Source organism: Epinephelus fuscoguttatus, linkage group LG20, assembly GCF_011397635.1.
Source record: "Epinephelus fuscoguttatus linkage group LG20, E.fuscoguttatus.final_Chr_v1".
In the NCBI taxonomy this organism is placed as follows: domain Eukaryota; kingdom Metazoa; phylum Chordata; class Actinopteri; order Perciformes; family Serranidae; genus Epinephelus; species Epinephelus fuscoguttatus.
In genome coordinates this window covers 20,404,596-20,424,823 of record NC_064771.1, presented here as the reverse complement: position 1 = coordinate 20,424,823, position 20,228 = coordinate 20,404,596, and the positions used below count along the sequence as shown (strand labels likewise).

Sequence of the window (20,228 nt, the reverse complement as noted above, 5' to 3'; positions counted from 1 at the left end):
AGGCTTTTGTCTTATCTTTGAGTGTATGTCATTGTTTGTTATCCTCAGTGATTGTGGGCAGTGTTGTGTTAAATGTTTATGTTAGAGATATGTTAAAAGATCTTAATGAATATTTCTTTACAACTCACATTACAAGGAGTTGGTTTCTGTTTTTATTCTTTAACAACTCACAACTATTCATGGGTGTTTCAGTAGCTCATCGCATGGAGCATGTGCCAGGTGGGGCTGAGTCCTTGCTGCAGCGATCTGTGTTCGAGTCCAGCCTGGGGTTCTTTGCTGCAGGTCCTTCCTTCCCATACCTGTCTGACACTTTTAATAAAGCATGAAAAATTCAAAGAAATATCTTTAAAAAAATTATTCTTTATTAGCACCATTACTAACCAAGCTAAAATGATTAGTACAGGGGTCTTCAACATTTTTCAGGCCAAGGACCCCTTAGCCGGAAGAGAAACGGAGCAGGGACGCACTACTACATATATGTATAAAATTAATTTGCATTTTAAATTGGGCCTGCAAAAATGTGTAGAGCAGCCTAATGTGCCAAGTATAAACATACCCTTTTATGGGGCATACATATACTAAACTTTTGAAATAATAACTATTGGCAGTTTCACATATTTGTACATCGTGTTTGTGTCTGAGGTGGACGGTATGTCAGAGTCTCTTGTTCGAAATGTTACAAAACCAACCATCACGGCTCACCAGGATGTCCGTATACTTGTAATACTAATACAGCTAACTGGCCAATATGTTTTAATAGTACGTAACTGTTAGCTAACTAGTTCACTACATTATTTGGACAGGAACTGCACAGTGGTATAGCTAACATGATTGCTCTTTGCTATTAATGTGTTGGATTCATCTTAATGTGTATTTTCAGACATAATTTTTAGATTATTATAACTTAAATGACCAAACACAGACCCCTTGTTGAGGACCCAGGGGTTAGTAGATTAATAGATGAATTGATCACCAAAAAAATTAATTATTTCAGTTTCTTTGCACATATACATGTATATAAAAAGACTTAAGGTTAGAAGCCAAAGGTGCCTTATGAATACACGTCCCCTACTGAATATAAATAGTCAAACTTAAAAAAAAAAAAAAAAAAAGGAGACAGATAAAAAAATAAAGATTGGATAATTCATCAAAGTTTGAAACATTTTTTTAATAGATTTTATTTCTCAATTTTTAATACTAACAATACAAACAGATTACATGCCAGTTCATAATGTGTCCACAGGAAGGTTGAGAGTTTCAAAAAAAATTTTTATTACAAAGCAGTAAAATAAAATTGATAGAAATGTAAAAAAGTTTAGTGTTTAAAAGTTGAAATACATTGCAATGAAATCCACAAAGCCTCTGCCAACAAGAGTCCATGAATTTAACATGATTGATGGCAGTAAGAGAAGTAGGTTGTTCCAAAAAACAACTATTATGAAAATCAGTTAATTTTAGCAACTTCTTAAACAAAAAATGTCAAAGTGTATGTCAGTTTCTAATATTTTCTTTTGAATAGCCTTCTGTGTTTGCAAACTGAAAATCTTTGGGTTTCTGCCTATTGGTTTCAACAAAACAAGACATTTAATTGAAACACTTTGGTCGTTGGTGTATTTTTTACTGGGTTTTGATCTCAAATTGAAATTTCCAAGTATGGATATTTCTAAAGCTTTGTTCCAAAATGAGATATTCTCTGCAAGGGACTGGACTGGATCCACAGTTTTGGAGATATTACATTATGAGCTTCGGAGTCTGGTGTCTTTCCTCACACTTGACAGACGACGTTTTGTAAATTTAAATCAAAATTTCCCAAAAGTTACTCCTGATTTTGGCTGCGTTCGTTTTCAAGCCATGTAAGGGAGTGAGAGATCACGCCGTTAAAAAGGAAGGGTGAGAACTTTGGGCCTCTTTGTGTCTGTCTGGAGTGGTTAGCTCTGACCGGACAAGCAAGTTCTCGTGCGTTGACTTTGTCATAGCTCTCTGTCAACTTTGGTTATGTAATTCATGTATCAAGGACAAACTGACCCTCATAGTTGAACTAATAACACAGCCACAGATGGAGACAGACAGACGGACAGACAGATGGACTCATACACAAACATCAAAAGGGGGATCAGCTTGTACCTAGCTCCGGTTCTGTTTGTGCGTGTGTGTGTGTGTGTGTGTGTGTGTGTGTGTGTGTGTGTGTGTGTGTGTGTGTGTGTGTGTGTGTGTGTGTGTGTTTGAAAATTTGTCAAGCTGCTATTGATCATACCTCTGTTATGCATGTAAGGGAGGCTGTTGTTTCAGGAAGCATTTTGCACGTCTCACTGTACTCCTATCTGTTCTTGTCTCTTGTTTGTTCTTTTCTGCTCCTCTGTTCCTTTACACGCTCTCACTCTCTCTGTCTTTTTCTGTGTATACATAGCATCTCTCTTCATATCCTGTCTATTATCTCTATTACACAACACCGAGTACACACTTAGGCTATCTGGAATATCAGAAGAGATGCCAACTCCGTAAAATGCCTTGATCCATGGCGGATCAAAAAGCCACTTTGCAGCTGGCCAGAATGGTTAAGATGGTGACTGTAATTCAACCCAGATGCTGACATCGCTATGTCATAACGTTAGAGGTGACTGATAGCAGATTTTCACGCAAGGCGAGCACATCCTCGCATGCACAGAGCAGGGGAGGAACAGATAAGACACTGTAAGGCAGCAGGGTTGTTTGTCAGTTAGCCACATACAGTAGATTCTAGTATAACTGAAGCATAAAAGAGTAGAGACACATAGTTAAAGTCCCTCTTCAGACACATTCTAAAGTACTCTGATATAATCAATATTTTGTTCATCGTGGATTTCCCCACATAAAAAATAAACAACAACTCCTCCTTACTCATTAAGACATTCTGGATCTGGCCTCCGCCCACACACTACAGCTGCTTGTGTTAGGTTTCACTTGCACTATTAGCGCTAATTTGACTGTTGAAGAAGCACTTAGCGTCTAGATGGCTATTGTTAGTGTTAGAGGAAACATTGGAGAGATTCAGCTAAACATGTTTGAGCCTCAGTCAGACCCAGACTCAGATGAAAAGTCTGTTGAACACCAAAATCTGCAACTGGCAGACATATTAGAATGATAAGTTAAGTTAGCATCTTTTTTTTTTTTGCTTATGTTGTTTGTCGGCTTGTTAGCTTGCAGGCTAACTGGCACTAGCTGACACAGCGTTAATGGTTGTGAAAGAAATAGTGATATTTGCTACAATGGGATTTTTGGTAGATATAGTGGAAGGAAGCTCCAGGGTCCTGTTTCCATCCAAAAACTGCACACTGTACCATGCTGTCAAAACTTTCACGATGCTAATGCTAACTCTGCTCTCTGTACTCACAAGTCTGATCTTTGCTGGAGGTTTCAGGTTTGTTTGCCTGTGTTGCGTCGAAGTCAACATGTGTTTCCTGTTAGACCTGTTGTATGAGTGACGTACTTAATCTAGCTAGCCTGTTTGAATGTCAGATTTTGTGGAAATGTTCGGACGTTGGGCGACACCGTGATGCTGTTGTTAGCATTGTCGCGTCACAGCAAGAGGGTTCCTGGTTTGAACCCAGGGTGTGGGAGCACTTCTGTGCGGAGTTTGCATGTTCTCCCTGTGTCAGCTTGGGTTTTCTCCTGGTACTCCAGCTTCCTCCCACAGCCCAAAGACATGCAGGTTAATTGGTGACTCTAAATTTTCCCTAGGTGTGAATGTGAGTGTGAATGGTTGTCTGTCTCTGTGTGTCAGCCCTGCGATAGTCTGGCAATCTGTCCAGGGTGTACCCTGCCTCTCGCCCATTGTTGGAGCTAACCCCCCACGACCCCCAACAAGATAATAAATAATAAGGAAAATGAATTAATTAATTGATGTTCAGACATCACCCCCTTCAGCAGAGTAATGGTAAAAAACCTCTTTAGTGACAAACCTTGTATGGATACAGGTCAGTATAGTCAAGGCCAGACATTTTAGGGGACATAAACATAAGAAAAACATGTTTTTCAGTGGAAGGGAACTTTCCTGATGAAGACAGTAAGATCTGATAGAAAGCTCCAGAACAACAAAAATAGACCTCATGGCGAGTTTTCTTTTCTCATCTGCTGTTTTCAAGGTCAAGAGAAAACCTTGATCTCATTTCTATTTTATTTCTAATCAACTACGTAATAGTTTTGTAGGAACAAGAAGGATAAGGAATTAGTGGTCGACGAGGAAGTAGGAAATTTCGAAGGAACGTGGTGCAACTTTAACTCAAGATTTATCTTTCTGTTTCTCAGTTGGGATAGATAAAGACGTTACATCAGTGAGAAGAGTTTAGAGGAGACAGTGAACTCTCTGAGGATGGTGGATTGCACTTTCGCAGTAACCCTCCCAACCCTCAGCCCTCCTCATGCCCGCGCTCCTATCACACAGGAATGCATAAACTGGTGTGCTTTCACTCATATTTTGATAGGGAGAAAAATGTGACACTTAACAAACCATAACACGATTATACACTGTAAGTGAGTTTTAAGAGTCTGACAAATAAAATTTAGCGGCGAAAGACTGTAGATTGTGTGTTTATGGAGTGAGTTATGTGTATGTATAAGCTCTTATCTAAGCTGCCTGTATATACTGTGTGTTAAACTGTATACTGTATGTGCCTCAGGGTGAGTATCTATGGTCTCATGCATAGTGCATGTTCATGGGTCTGCATTCTGTACATAGGTATCGGGGTTTGGTTGCATGTGTTATGTATGAATTCTGTGCGTGCTTGTGAATGAATCCACTTAAAGGTCAGAGGTGAAAAATCACATATACCAGTGTTTCATCACAACCTGAAACAAAAACTCTACGTGTGACTTCTTTATTACATGTTTTTGAGTGTGAGTGCATGTCTGTATTTAGTCCCTGTGAAGTCAGGTTGTGGTGGGCTTTACAGAGCCTTACATAACCTAGTAATAGATCTCTGGGCCAGGGGGATGTTTTTACCGCCTGCAAGGGGGTTAGGGAGTTTCTGTGTGTGTGTGTGTGTGTGTGTGTGTGTGTGCTTTTATGTGTGTGTGACTACATTCATGAGGCTTTAACACATAGAGACAGAGACACTAGAGAGCAAGAAACAGCCAGATTGAAATCTGATCTTTTCCTGCACTGTGTATGTGTCAGTCGCAGAGAATGTGAAAGGAAGCTGACCCTGATACATATCTGGTTCTTTCATCGTGTCTTTTGCGCGTGGAGGGCAGCAAGCGCAGAGACACAGTGCTGCTGATACATATCTGATGTGTACGTGTCAGCGTGTGGCCAACTGGCATGGTCCTGTGCATACATGACCACTTTAGACACAGCTCGTCATACCAGACTTTAAGAGAGATAACATGAGCACAAGTAAGACCACACACACAATAAAGAGGTTCAGCTGACCGTCACTTGGCTGTGGACTTGGTCTACAGTTTGCTTGGTTTTGACACACCGGATAACCGTGTTGTAATAACACACTAACACACTGACAAAACAACTGTCTTATACTAAACATGTTTTCCAAACAAATATAACATGCTAACATTATTAGCACAAGCCTATGTCATTTTACATTGTATAAATTAGCCTAGCGACGAGTAGAGATTTCCTCTGCTGGAGGCTTCATTGTCTTCACAATTTATTGTTTCTTATCTGTGATATTAAAGTAAATAAAAGCTTCATTTCCACTGAGGGAGATGGTTTCATCTTACAATAATAGACGGGGGTCTACGTTGCCCCGACTTGTAGTTACATTTCTGGGGAGGTGCACGTTGGACTATGCCATAGGGTACGGCGTAGGCTCTACGTCGACGCAGAGCATACGCTGTAGGTACAGCATCGATTCTACGCAGAAGTATAAATCCCGCGTTACAAGTTATCGTAGGCACATGAAGTTAACCCCCAGATTGTCCAATTAGAAATATCCAGTGATATATATATGCAGCACAGACAGATATTTTATCACTAGAGAGGACTCATTTTTTTCATTGGTGATAAAACTTGTGTTCAAGCTGCCCTCCAAGACCGTTACTGTTTATTCATCATTTTTAATGTGATAGTAACTGTTGGTAATGTGATGTCAAACTCTTTATCACCAGGTGAGTTCGTGGGTGACGTGGTTGGTCCTGACAGCAGGGTCCATGGAAGAGAAGAGAGAAGTCTTCTCCTACCTGGTCCATGTCGCTAAATGCTGTTGGAACATGGGAAACTACAACGGTGTCATGGAGTTCCTGGCTGGACTCAGGTTTGAAGACAAGACATTAATTCAAATATGCTCATATACTGTACGCGGGAATACCTGCTCACACTTCACCAACTCTCCAGGTCCCGCAAGGTGCTGAAGATGTGGCAGTTTATGGATCAGTCAGACATTGAAACCATGAGGAGCTTAAAGGACGCCATGGCTCAGCATGAGTCTTCCTCTGAGTACAAGAAGGTTGTGACCAGAGCGCTCAATATTCCAGGATGCAAGGTATGTTAATATTTGATATTAGTTTATCATGTGGCACTATATGACTTCTCACTTTTCTGACCATTTGAATGCGAAAGGTTATAGTACAATAAAAGCCATAATGGGATGTCTTTCTGTCCTGTCCCTACACCCAAGGTGGTGCCATTCTGTGGGGTTTTCCTGAAGGAGCTGAGCGACGCGTTGGATGGGACAGCGAGCATCATCAGCCTCAAACCACCTGTGGACAATCCAGAGGACTCAATAGAGGTATGGTAAACTCCCACAAACATACACACATCTCACATAACTGACTCCAGCAGTAAGAATCAGACATGTTGGTATAATTCATCCTACTCTGCTTTTCCTGTCGTCCTCTCTCTAGTTTGTGTCCGATTACAGCGGCCAGCACAACTTCATGTCGCGATCTGGTCCAGACGGACTACACGTCCCAGAGAAAGAAGCTACTGTCAGCAACATCCTCCAGATTATCAGGTACACAAACTCTTTGAAAGTGTTTTCAAAAAGTAAACTATGGAGTGTGGGTGCCACTTTTTTTGCTCACTATTTAGCTTTGATCTCAGATTTTCTCACAGTTTATTCTTCTCTTTCTGCTAAGATCTTGTAATCGTAGTTTGGAGGCAGAGGATCCTGATGAGACGTCAACCAGTCCCTCTTCTACTGGCCCATCCCCTGCGTCCAGAAACAACTCCTTCAGGGACCGCTGCCGCAATCAGTCAGTACCCACTTTTTCCTCCTCGTATTGCCTAGCACATAAGATTATTTGCATTTTGTTTACCCCTTCAGTGTGCAGCTCCAGGTACCACACAGCAACTCTGGAGCTCGTGAAAATGAGTGACTTGCTTATGAAAACCATAGAGGGGAGGATGTTTTCTGTAACAGGGTCTTGAAATCATCCAGGTGAAGGATGATCTGAGGGGGATGTTGCGTAAGTCGTGACCAAGCTTATGAGACAGACAGTACAGTATCAAATGACACACAGCATCTGCTGACTGCACACAGTAGTGTTTAACTGTATTTCTTAATGCTGATGTCTTTTTTTATTCCCTTGTGTGTGTGTGTGTGTGTGTGTGTGTGTGTGTGTGTGTGTGTGTGTGTAGGGTGAGTTTTTCAGTCTGAATCATTCTCTGTGATCTAAAGGTATATAATATACACATTATTACAGTATGTTAAAGGAATACTTCCCCAACCAAATGACCATTTGTTTATCAATAACTCACCCTGTGTTACGTTGAATTTGATGTTTTAAGGGATAAGTTCAGATTCACCAAAGTCACACAAACTAACTTAAAGATAAAAAACAACAAGCTTACTCAGAGTGTAAGTCCATAGTACAGGCAGGCAGTCCAAAAATACATGTGAGGCACTCTGACTGTTGTAAAAAATCCTGTATTTGTATGTGGATACACCAACACATGTCGACTAGAGAGTCTTTATCAGGGTGTGCAGTTTAAGAGCTCATGTGAGGTTCATGTGACACAGGTCATATGATATATTGTTATAGCCCTACTAGACAACAAAAACAGCATTGACAGAAATTGCAAATGAAAATGAATAATTAAGATATTTAGTAACAAGAAAAAAGGTTCAATACCAAATAGATTGTGACAAACCTGCACATAAAGTGGCAGAACCTGAGAAATGTAAGATATATATAGGAACAAAAAACAGTATGTGTGAACAGACAAACATAAAGTTGCAATATTTATAAAGTGTTAAACTCATGGTAAGTAACCAGCACTAACTAACTGATCAAGGCAGTGGTAGACCAGCAGCTTCAGTGTTCAGTGAGGTAAAATTAATGCTTTTGTCAATGGAGTCTGGTCCCAAGGAGAGCTTTCACTTCAATTTTAGATAGTAAGGTTTTATGAGAATGCAAGTGTTTTTGCAAAGTACTGAGCATGTATCTAGATAAATGAGACTTGTAATATTAATTTAACATGAGGTGAGTAATTTATATACAAATGGTCACTTGGTGGGGTGAGGTATTCCTTCAAGGCAGCCTACATTTTTGGCGAGCAGCTCCTTTAAGGCAAACTGGAGCGATTCTGTTGTCTCGCACTTTGACCCTTTCTGCCAAAGGTCTGTTTCAGAATGAGGTCTTTATTTCCTGTTTGTTTGCAGACAATGACTCATAGACAAAGAAAAAAAGTGGTCTGTCAGATCCAAATTTCTATCAGAGCTATGAATATTGCCATGAATGATTGGCATGGCTGGTCTTAGCAGTTAGCCGTTTCTGAAAAGGACATAGCAGTCTCTCTTTAAATAAATATGGCAACTGCAATGTGATGATTTTCAAAAGACTAAAAGTTGGATTTAATGCTGAAATATGCTTCTTGAAAAACACAGTGTTCACAGTATATTAAGGGTGGACATGGACATTTTGCATTCAAAGCAAAACCACATTCACAGCAACATTTCTGAGTCCACATGAACCAAACATTTTACAGTATATCCTATTGTTCTGAGTCATTCCATTTCTTCTCTCACAGCACAAATGCCTTTCATAAACACCGGCACAAGATAATGGCTTTGTGAAGGAACACATCTGCAGATTGTTATTGAGATGAGGTGATGTTCACATAAACTCCTGTGTCACAGAGATAAAAGATAACAGGTTAGTTTTCCTGTCAGGACAGGAAGGAGCAGAGCTCTGGTGCTTTTCAGCACACTGGTGGCAGGTGGCTAACGGCACAAGCTGGAGTTTGTTGTGAGAAAACTAATTTCATTTCGAGCGTGAGCTGTGGTGTTCGTCTTTAAGGACACCTGGATTATCTTCTCTGTGTTTCTGGACAGTTTTGTCTGACTCTGAGTTATTAGTTCACCTCAGAGCTCAGGGTAACAACTCTTGTTTCCTTTTGGCTCGGGGTACGGTGGTCATTCGTCTGCACTGGGATGCAGATAAATATTATCTTTCCTTTTCAGAGAGGTTTAAGAATTCTGTTTCTGTGTTCCTGACCTTTCCCACTGGCATCCTCATTTTGCTGTTTTTCTCTTCACTTCTGTTCAGAAACCTCTGTCTCTTTATTTATCTCACACTCCCTCTCCTTTTTCTTTGTCCCCTTCTCCTAATATAGTTCCCATTCAACTAAGACACTGCCAGAATCAAACCGTGTCTTGTAAGTGGTTATAAGAGAGTTGGAAGTTGTTTAAGCGTCAGTTTGTGTAGAAGCTTGTTTAGTAATCAAGGAATGTGCGATGAAAAATGCATGATGCTTTTTGTGTTCGTTCAACCGATGCACTACAGTACAGAGGACAATTGTGTCTCTTACTGTAGATGCAGGTCAGTTTTGTCATTGTCGTTGTTTACCTCATCTGCTGCAGTAGTTGGAGTTAATTCTAGAAACTGATTTACAGATTCGTTTGGAAATCAGTAAACTAAAACTTTGTAATTCCGATAATAAACTTATATATAGATATTTTAAACTATTTTCCCATTCTGCATATCTGCCCTTGGAACTACGCATCTTCAGATTCATGGTGGGGGATTTGTCGGATTCCGAGGGCGACTTGTCGTCTGAGCCGGTGGTGAAAGAGGTGGAGTTTCAGGGGACTGAGGAGACACACAGAGCTTTCAGCCATGGCACTGAGCTCATTCCCTGGTATGAGACACACATTTACACACACACACACACACACACACACACACACACACACACTCACAGATAACTCAACAGACACTCAACACATTTTGCACTTTTCTTTTCCTAGGTACGTGTTGTCGCTACAACCAGATATACACCAGTTTTTGCTGCAGGGGGCTACAGTCATCCACTACGACCAGGACAGCCACCTCACTGCTCGCTGTCTGCTGCGACTACAGCCTGACAACACAACGCTCACCTGGGGTAAACTATGACAGAAGTGTCCTTATAAGAAAGCAGTATGATCTAGCCATGAGTTATCACTGGTCATTAAGTTTGCCATACTGATTCATGTAATAATACATGTTAGTTTACTGCGTTACAGTATTCCGTTGTTTATCTTCTTTTTATTTTCCTTCAGTTACAGAAAAAGATATCCAACAATATTCGTTTGCTTTATGGGTGTACAGGTTACAGTATTCAGAAAATGTAAACCCAGCTGAGTACGATTTTGTATGAAGGGTCTTGTAATAAGCATTAATTAATAGGTAATAATGCCTCTATTAAGGCCTTATAAGATGCTAATTAACATTATGTGTTAATAAGGCAATAATACCATCATAAACATGTTTACTGATGATTATAAGATGTTTATAAACATGTATAAGAAACTTGTCAACAATTTAAAACTACTTAAAGGTAAGCAATGCAGGAACAATGTATAGACTCATACGCAAGTAATCCCTCCTAATCATTACTTAAGAGCCACTAGAAGTGTGAGGCAGTGTGTTTTCTTGCTTCCTGTATTTTCTTATGTCTTTGTTAGAGACATTTATGGCCATGTACCCCCACGGTGATCAGTTGAGGCTTTATTAAAAGGTAGCGACCAGGTGCCAGACCATAAGCAGCAGGCATCCAAGAGCCACAGCACTGAAAAAACACACATTTAGTGAGGTGAAAGGCCAAACAAGAGTAAATCTGGGGTTGCATTTTACTTTGACTTTCTCTGGTGAGCCTGTTTATTAACAGTAACCACCAGCCCTGCATAGTATACCTTTCAGAACGTTAATCAAAGCCTTATTAGTTGCTAATAATACTTTATGATAGCATTATTTATTGAGTCCTTGTTAAAGCTTTTTAGGTTGCTTTATTCAGATTAATACAGACTTCATTATGCAACTTAAAAACTTGTTGTCTGGAGTTTATATAACTAACACTCTTGGTGTATTTTCATAATACATATGATTTCCAGCAGTGAGTTTACCATAGTGCTTTCTAAAGGATTATTTAGACGAAGTGTGTGCTCAGGTGAATGTGTTAAAAAGGACTTGAATGAACAGCTTTGTCATCAGTACAGTTTAAGACGAGTGTGTTTATACCTCAGAGAGACAAGCCCCGTTTCCTCTCTCATTATTACTGTTTAAACAAAAGGAAAACAGGCATCCATCATATATAAAGGCGTATTTCCTGTGTCGTTATTATGTTAAACAAAACTTAAACATGTTAATGGATGGTAGGTAAGCACCATGTATTTTGTAACACATACATTTTAAGCTGGTTGTAAATGTTGCACAAATTCCTATGGCTTTACTACATTTCAAACATATCGTAAATGTGTTGATTCATGGCAGGTAAGCCTCAGAGCGGAGGGGCTTCCCCCACAGAGCAACCACTGGGATTAGGACAGACTGTGGTGGCAGGACTAGCAGAGGGCCTTCTGGACCTGGGAGTGGTGAAGGTTTGTTAGAAAGCTTTATTTATCATTTATTTGCACTGTGTAAATCTGCATCTTTAATGTCATTTACTACTGGAAGACTGTTGATTTATCTTGTACGATTAGTTGTCATTTTTGTGTTTGAGCAGCATTTGATAGTTGTGAGTAAGACTTCACACTTCAAAACTATGTTTATTTGAATCTCCAGGCGGTGTTCCTGGGTCATCAGGGAGTGGATGTCCACGCTGTATGTTTGCAGAACAAGCTGAGCCAGCTGACAGTGGAGGAGAACGGTCTCAGTCTCCTCTATGGCCTCAGCACCACTGACAACAGGTTAACACTCCACTTTGAAATCCACTACTGCATTGGTACACTAAAACATGGCTAAAAAAATCTTGCTTCTGGTTACTAAATATTTTAACTCATCTCTAGACTCCTGCACTTTGTGGCCCCGAACCACACGGCACGGATGCTCCATAAGGGCCTGTCTGAGTTGGTGAATGCAACCAGAAAATTAAAGAAGTTCCCTGACCAGAGGTTGCAGTGGCTGAGGAAGCAGTATGTCAGCTTGTATCAGGTAAAGTCTGACCTGGATGATGTTTCCTTGACTGTTCTTATACACCTTTACTTCCATAAGTGTCTGAAGTAAAAATGCATGGATTTAAAGTGGCCAACAAAGGTGATACAGGATTTAGTGAAAGCAAAGAGTTGTAATTGGTGTATTTTGAAATTTGCATTGCCATGCAATGGCCACCGAAAGGAAAGCTTTTTAGCTTTACTGTTTTTTTTCTTTTTCTTAATTGGACTTTCTGTCTAATAACGCCAACTTTTAAACATCCCAAAACATTTAAAAGGTGCCTCTAAATTCCAGAGAGCCTGGGAAAAGTGTGAAATAGTGTCAGTAGTGTGTCATTTTGAACAAATTTCACTTTCTATATGTTTGTAGCACTGAGAAATGATGGAACCTTTGATTCTTAGATTCTTTTATGACATCCCTTTTAAGTAATTTCTAACATCCTCTTTCTGATTTTCTTTTATCTGTTCCCTTTTTTTCTTTACTTTGATTTGTTTTCATCATGTTTGCACCCTTCATTACATATTATTATTATATGCCTCAACTGAGAAGCACTTACGGTTAGCTCCTGTTATTTTTAAATCTCCTATATACATAAAACTGACTTGACTTGAGTCACCCCCATTTAACCCCTGTGTTCGCCTACTTCCTGTCCGTCTAATCCTCTGCTTCTGTATGTTCATCTCTGTTAGGAGGATGGCAGGTACGAAGGCCCCACACTAGCTCATGCCATTGAGCTGTTTGGTGGGCGGAGGTGGAACATGGGCACAGGTGGAGTGGAGAAACCTGCCGCCCAGAAAAACAGCCCTCTGAGCATCAACGATAAGACCAAGAAGAAGAAGAAGGTCCTCGTCAGGGTCAGTACAAAAGAAACTTAACTGTGCCCATCACTCTACATTTAGCTCAGACTCTCATCAACAATGAGTGAGCAGGCAAACCTCAGTGTATCACAGGTACACTTGTGAACTGTCATTTGTTATGTTTAACGTAATGTACGTTTACACAGGGAGACAGTGGGGACGCCACGGATGATGAGATGTTCTCCAGGAAAACACGGAGCTGTAAGGAGGGACTGTATCGAAACGGACCGGAGTCTGACAGCATTGACCAAGAAGATCCAGGTGACATTTTAAGGAGCTATTAAGAATAAAATATCACTAAATGTGTGCCAAGTGAGCATGTAGCTAGATTATTACACCCATGAATATCGTGAAGTTACATGGCCAGATGTAATTTGAAGAATAAAACAAGCTATTAACAGATTATTTTCTATGGCACTGTAAGATTTTTATTTACCCTCACTCCTCTTTGACTCCACAGAGGACAGCTTCCCTGGACCCTTCTCCCTCTCATCCAGTAAAAGCCCTGGATTGCTTGCCTCTTCTTCCTCCTCCTCCTCTTCCTCCAGCATGGCAGGGTCCAACCATTCTCGCCCGCAATCCTCTCCCATCCTCTCCGGAATTGTTAAGTCACAGCCAGGGTATGTACAGTTCTGTATATGAAGACTAAAGGTGTGAAAGTCTTAGTGTTTCACTTAGGTTAAGATGTTTTGTCTTGTCTCTGTGGGTCGCAGGGCGTGGAGCAGCAGGTCGTGGCACGGTCGAGGGAAAAGCTGCCTCAAAGGCTTCCAGAATCTCATGATATCTGACAGCACGATGAGCTTCATCGAGTTCGTTGAGCTCTTCAAGTCATTCAGGTAGATACCCAAAATTAGTCTGCTTTTGTTTTTTGTTTTACACTTTTGGTGCAGTAAAGTATCAGCAGAAGATCAGATCCCTAAAGCAGAGATTCACATACCAGCTTGGCAGACTTAATTTAATGTGTTGCATCAAACACATTTATATCTGGTTAAATGTAATAAAATGTCATTCAGTATTGACATACTGTACATGTTCTGTTCATTTCTATCATCTCACTCCCTCTTCTTATACAATCATTGTGTTCTAATCAAATGCAACTAAAGACAGTATGATAAAACAAATTCAACAAATGCTTCTTGAGTTTATCATGTCTGGGAACTTTTCCAGGGATTCTGCTCAGTATAATATTTAGCTTCTGCAATATTTTTCCCCGTCAAATCAAAGGAAACAATGTTTTGCCTTGATAAGCAGTGGATTATTCTCATACCAGTCCTCCTTCATTTCTTAGATTGCAGTGAATCCTCTCATCTGCTGCCCAGCAGCTTCCTTTTGAATTCCACGATTGTGTGTGATTCCATTTGGAAAAAGTTGAAGTACAGCCTCTCAAAAATTCTGCTGATGTTTTTAGCTTTCTGAACATTGTCTGTCCAGTGACTAAATGAAAACCTTCCAAACCCTGCATCAGTTTGTTATCATGAACAAAAAGAGGAACTCGTACAAGGGACAGCAAAATGAAATACAAACAAGTGACACCTGCCTTGAGAGGAAAACAAAATATTACAACAACAGAGGTTCTCTTTTAAACATTTGCTCGGTATCTCACTATAGGATAAGCCCCTCTGCATATTCCTCACAAGCCTAATACTATTATGTGACGACTGCATTAAGAGAAGGAACATCCTACTCCTATAAAAGGGATGATGCAGCATCACCAGCTCACTCATGTTATCAGAGAACCGGGGTTACCTTTGTAACCTAAAGACTTTTAATATGTGAATTTTCATGCGGTCTTTTTTTTTTCTTAATGAAATTTTATCATTTTTTCACATTAATTACAACATCATCATTTATGTTACAGTCCTGAGCTTGATAAAATATTAAACAGTTGAATATTACTGTAGGAAAATGAGTAAAATAACAATAAGAAAAAATAATGAAACAAACAAATATGAAATGAAATTAAAGAAAGGGACAAAGAAATTAATAAATAGGGGGTAGTAGGGGTTGAATCATAAAGTGTTCCCAAGACAGTTATTGTTTATATGGAAATAATTCATAAAGTGAACATCAGTATGGCCTCTGGAGCTTTCCTGTCTATTGTTGTAGTGCTTCCTCTTTGCATTCAGTCCCTTAGATTACCAGGTAAGCAATTTATCAGTGGCTACTGCGCATTTATAAAGCTGCTGTCATTTCCCCTTTTTTAACCCTGAGTCTTTCAATGGGAAGTACTTGAAAGATTTCTTTATACCATTGCGTTACCACTGTTTCTTTCTTGGATCCGGTTAGATAGTATGCACTTTCCTTGCAAGGAAAAGAAGTTTCTTTAGCTCCTAGATCTTTGGGGGTCTCAGACTCTAGCTTTGGATGGTAGTCCCAATGAAAACACGATCTTTACAAATATTACATGAAAGAATTGTACTCAACTTCTTTGCCCTACATGATCAGAACTCCCAAAAACAATTAATGTAAGATTCATCTGACACATTAAATACACTCAGTGCATAGAGAAAAGAAACTATAGAAAACTATTTTGTCTGCAGTCTAACACAGTGCTTCTGCACATCTGTGTCCAAGGTGTAAAACTGGAATCCTTAAATGCTGCTTGTCAGTCTAGGGTGGCTGAATGGGAACTGACCTCTTTTTTGTGTTTATATCCTTCACAGCATCCGTAGCAGGAAGGACCTGAAGGAGCTGTTTGACACCTTCGCTGTCCCCTGCAGTCGTTCAAGTCCAGAGTCGGCTCCTCTCTACACCAACCTCAGCATAGACGACAAAGACACGGGGCTACAGCCAGACCTCGGTAAAAGAGCAAACAGTTGCATTCATTTTATTTGTTGTTAGCGGTCAGACTTCTTTTTCCTTTCCCCTCAGCTAATCTCTTCCTCTCCTTTTCAGATCTATTAACCCGCAACGGTTCTGATCTTGGCCTGTTCATCCGGACGAGGCAGCAGATGTCTGATAACCAGAGGCAGATCTCAGACGCCATTGCAGCAGCCAGCATCGTGACCAACGGGACTGGAGTGGAAAATGCCTCACTTGGCGTTTTGGGATTGGCTATCCCTCAACTTAACGACTTTCTAGTCAACTGTCAGAGAGAGCACCTGAGCTACGACGAGATCCTCACCATTATACAGGTAGAGTCGGAAGGAATGGATGACTGCACTTAAAAAGTTTTTTAACATGAACTAGAGGGAGAGACGGTGATGATGGAGGCCCTTTACTGTAGTTAGGGACTTAGAGAGGGATAAGATAATGTAGATTTGGTAATATGACCAGACAAATGGATAGAATATGGATGAAAGAAACCTGAGACACAAGGAAGGAAGAGGGACTATTGATCAATAATGGTAATTAATTGTTTTATTATTTTGTCTTGCAGAAATTTGAGCCGTCATCGAGCATGAGGCAGATGGGTTGGATGTCATTTGAAGGCTTTGCAAGGTAAAGAACAAATCAAAATACATTGCACATTCATATCCGCACTGAAACACAATTAAAGTTCATACTGAATCAATAACCCATAAAAAACTACATTACATACTGTATCATAAAACAGTGGGAGTTAAAGTTTATAATTTAAATGGACGTACGATATGATAACATTGTAATCAGTGCAATAGCATAATGTATTATCTGATCGTCCCTCTCTCCATACCAGGTTCCTGATGGATAAGGAGAACTTTGCTTCTCGTAATGAGGAATCCCTGATAAACCCGGAGGAGCTGCAGTACCCTCTGTCCTACTACTACATCGAGTCTTCTCATAACACCTATCTGACTGGACACCAGCTCAAAGGAGAGTCCTCCGTTGAGCTGTACAGTCAGGTAAGTCGGCCTTTCTCCTGTTTGATTCACATTTTAAGGTTGTTCTGGACCCATAACTTCCATTTTATATGTTGTATATTCAGTCTAGCGTTGGGTAACATTCACATTTTAACCAGTAATGGCACCTGGAATTTAGTACAGGTACCCAATGTTATCTTTTTGGATACTTTTCTGTCTTTTTAATAACAAATATGTGATTCTGTGGCATCACAAACCAAAACAGAGTCTGCTGCTTTCTGGCTTTGTCCAGTGACCGCACACTCTGCTCCTCCTGGGTTACAAATATGCAGATAAATATATTTATTCATTCCCTTATTAGTGGGCACCAGTGAGGAGCAGTGGGCATTGCTTCTGGTCATGGTTGCGTCCATGAAATGCGGCTGAGATGCGAGTCTGCACGAATCCACTGCAGACAGCTGCGTAGATTAAAATGAGAGCGTATCTGTTGCATGAGATATGCGAGTGAAAAACACATCTGATATGCTTGCAGTGTAGATACAGGGAAGGTTTCCACTTGGCACTGCTGCACTGCATTCTGGCTGCGGCCCTGCTTTGTTTGTTAGATCCTCTACTGTCTGGAGTGGCTAGTCACTAGATGTGCTCTCAGGTACCACAATTGGACACAGACTGATTTAACATGAACCAGTACTTGGTAGTACGGACATAATTTGGTTGATACTCACATAGGGTTTTAGTTCCCAAACCTATTCCTGTCTGATGATTTAATGTCATTTTTCACCAGGTGCTGCTGCAAGGCTGCAGGAGCGTCGAGTTGGACTGTTGGGACGGAGATGATGGCATGCCGGTTATTTATCACGGACACACGCTCACCACTAAGATACCCTTCAAGGTAAGGAATGCATATGAATAATTGAATTCAGAAAAGAGATGACCATTGATTGGAGGAAAAAAACTGTCAATCAATCACTGGCTCTCCTTGCTTTCTGCTCCTTGGCAAAAGTTTCCGGAGCCATATCGCCAAACAAAAATTGCACTGCTGTATGTTGCTCTTGAGGGCCTTATCAATACTTTATATTTTATGTAATGGGAGTTCGACAAGTCAGAGTCCTAAAACAACCTGTGTGTTATCTGATGATGGAGCTAAACCCAGTATGTTTTTTATTTAATTTTTATTTAGCCAGAAAAAAACTCTTGAGATTAAAAATCTCTTTTTCAAGAGTGTCCTGGCCAAGACAGGCAGCAACACAAGCTGCAGACAGCATAGAGCAATATAGATTTTTGGCTGTTCCTGTCGAAAGATGACCAACGTAAAAGCAACGTGGTGATATCTTTGGTCGTGATCCCATATCGTACGGTGAGAGAGGTTCAAGGATGGCCGTTGTCACTGTCTTGCGATCACAAACAACTTGGGGAAAAAATTCTGACTGTCACAAATTTGGAATGACCATCTCACTGCGTGACTTCTGTTACGACCTACATCTCCTAACCAATTAATAGAAATGCAGCATAAAATGATGCACCAATCAGCGCAACAATGCTAAATGGTAGTAGATGCTAATAAATACATTTAGATCTCTCGTTGCATAATTCCTCTTTATCCTCTTCCTCACACTTTTCTGACACACATAAATACCACTATAGCAAGAGCACAATTCATGCTTGTTTTTATTTTTCTCTTTGGATGATGCACGCTGATGACGTTTTGTTCTTGCGTATTGACATCGATGGACATACGTGGTAGCCTGCGATTCAGTAGGCGCTGTCATTGTACAGTCTGCATACATCAAACTTGATGTTGTACCCAGGTTTATTAGATCCACGTCACACAGTGTAGCTGGGGCTGTTGTAGTAAATCTCATTGGTATTGGTTTCCACTGAGTTTCTTTCAGAGTCTCAGATTGACTGACTGTGGAGTGCCGTTTCTAAGATTGAAATCTCGCCTATGATCCTCCAGGACGTGGTGGAAGCAATAAACCGGTCTGCGTTTGTCAATTCGGACATGCCTGTCATCCTGTCCATTGAGAACCACTGCTCCCTTCCACAGCAACGCAAGATGGCTGAAATCTTCAAGGTATGACTGCAGCTGTGTGTAAAATCTAGACTACGCATAAATATACAAGACACAAATTTCCCCGTCAGTGTCTATAAATGTGTGTGTTTTCCATTCTGATTAGTGACAAGTCATTAGTGTGTGAGAGTATATTACACATCCCATAGTACTACCTTCTTAAGCACTTCGAGGGGCGGCTCCATCTGTGTCGTTTTCTGGGTTTTTGAAATGAAACCTCCGCTCAACTGTTAGCACAAAGTAGTGACGGAGGTTAGAGCAGCGAGGGCTGGTAGTGACAACTGAAAGGATTCATTTGGATTTTTTGAAGTGGGGTTGTATGAGGTACTTACAGTCATTGTAGACCACTTTCCCTTGCTGTCAGACAGACCTCTGACAGAAACAGTAATTGTAGAAACTGTTACAGCCACACTCCTTCAGGTGGGAATGTTTTCCTCTGTGACACTTGTAACAGCACTTTTTTTTTTTAACAAGGCTAGAACTTATTCTTTGCCCGGATTTTTTCAGCTGCTGTGGGCATTCGAACTGGCTGACTTCCAGCCAGAGGCTTGCTTTTCTAATCTTCAGACTCCTCTTTCTTTTTTAAGTTGTATACTCAAAGGCCCACATATCTGGGCATGACAGAAACATCATGGAATATCATCGGGCTTTCATCTAACAAAACTCCCAGCATCCTATCCTCCCTGGAGACTGACTTCTTCTGAGTGGCTTGATTTATAAAAGTCTTTCATGTGGAGACAGCTCTGTGCCTCCGGCCAGCTTACGTCACCGTGGGCTTGTTTGTTTGCAGTGTTGTTCTGTGTTGATAAAAGCACTTTTACTTTACTCTCTTCCTCACGCTTCACATCATCATCATATAGTTGGACATCACTATTGACTGTCTGTCTGTCATGTTTGAATATTTATCCATCAGACCGTGATTGGGGAACGTCTCGTGACACGCTTCCTCTTTGAAAGCGACTTCAGCGACGACCCTCACCTGCCGTCTCCGCTGCAGCTGCGGGGGAAGATCCTCCTCAAGAACAAGAAGCTCAAAGCGCACCAGGCACCGGTGGACATCCTCAAACAAAAGGTCTAGAAGAGAAAGGCATCCTGTCATATATAAACATGTACATAATTTATATTTAGCAGGTAGCATTAGTACATTCAATATTTAGCAGTGTTGATTAG

The 20,228-nt window shown here is 40.6% G+C and overlaps 1 protein-coding gene across 1 annotated transcript in view; it reads left to right on the top strand.

Annotated features, from left to right (window-relative positions):
* plce1 (phospholipase C, epsilon 1) overlaps window positions 1–20,228 on the top strand; it is a 132,127-nt gene that overhangs the window by 86,176 nt on the left and 25,723 nt on the right. Inside the window, exons 11-32 of the mRNA XM_049564362.1 lie at window positions 6,103–6,248; window positions 6,329–6,476; window positions 6,612–6,722; window positions 6,838–6,947; window positions 7,072–7,188; window positions 9,551–9,592; window positions 9,947–10,075; window positions 10,185–10,321; window positions 11,689–11,795; window positions 11,980–12,104; window positions 12,204–12,348; window positions 13,038–13,202; window positions 13,352–13,466; window positions 13,666–13,825; window positions 13,919–14,041; window positions 15,869–16,005; window positions 16,101–16,339; window positions 16,585–16,646; window positions 16,864–17,029; window positions 17,772–17,879; window positions 18,945–19,061; window positions 19,972–20,130. Coding sequence (XP_049420319.1) covers window positions 6,103–6,248; window positions 6,329–6,476; window positions 6,612–6,722; window positions 6,838–6,947; window positions 7,072–7,188; window positions 9,551–9,592; window positions 9,947–10,075; window positions 10,185–10,321; window positions 11,689–11,795; window positions 11,980–12,104; window positions 12,204–12,348; window positions 13,038–13,202; window positions 13,352–13,466; window positions 13,666–13,825; window positions 13,919–14,041; window positions 15,869–16,005; window positions 16,101–16,339; window positions 16,585–16,646; window positions 16,864–17,029; window positions 17,772–17,879; window positions 18,945–19,061; window positions 19,972–20,130 — 2,868 coding nt within the window. The remainder of the gene's footprint in view (window positions 1–6,102; window positions 6,249–6,328; window positions 6,477–6,611; window positions 6,723–6,837; window positions 6,948–7,071; window positions 7,189–9,550; window positions 9,593–9,946; window positions 10,076–10,184; window positions 10,322–11,688; window positions 11,796–11,979; window positions 12,105–12,203; window positions 12,349–13,037; window positions 13,203–13,351; window positions 13,467–13,665; window positions 13,826–13,918; window positions 14,042–15,868; window positions 16,006–16,100; window positions 16,340–16,584; window positions 16,647–16,863; window positions 17,030–17,771; window positions 17,880–18,944; window positions 19,062–19,971; window positions 20,131–20,228) is intronic.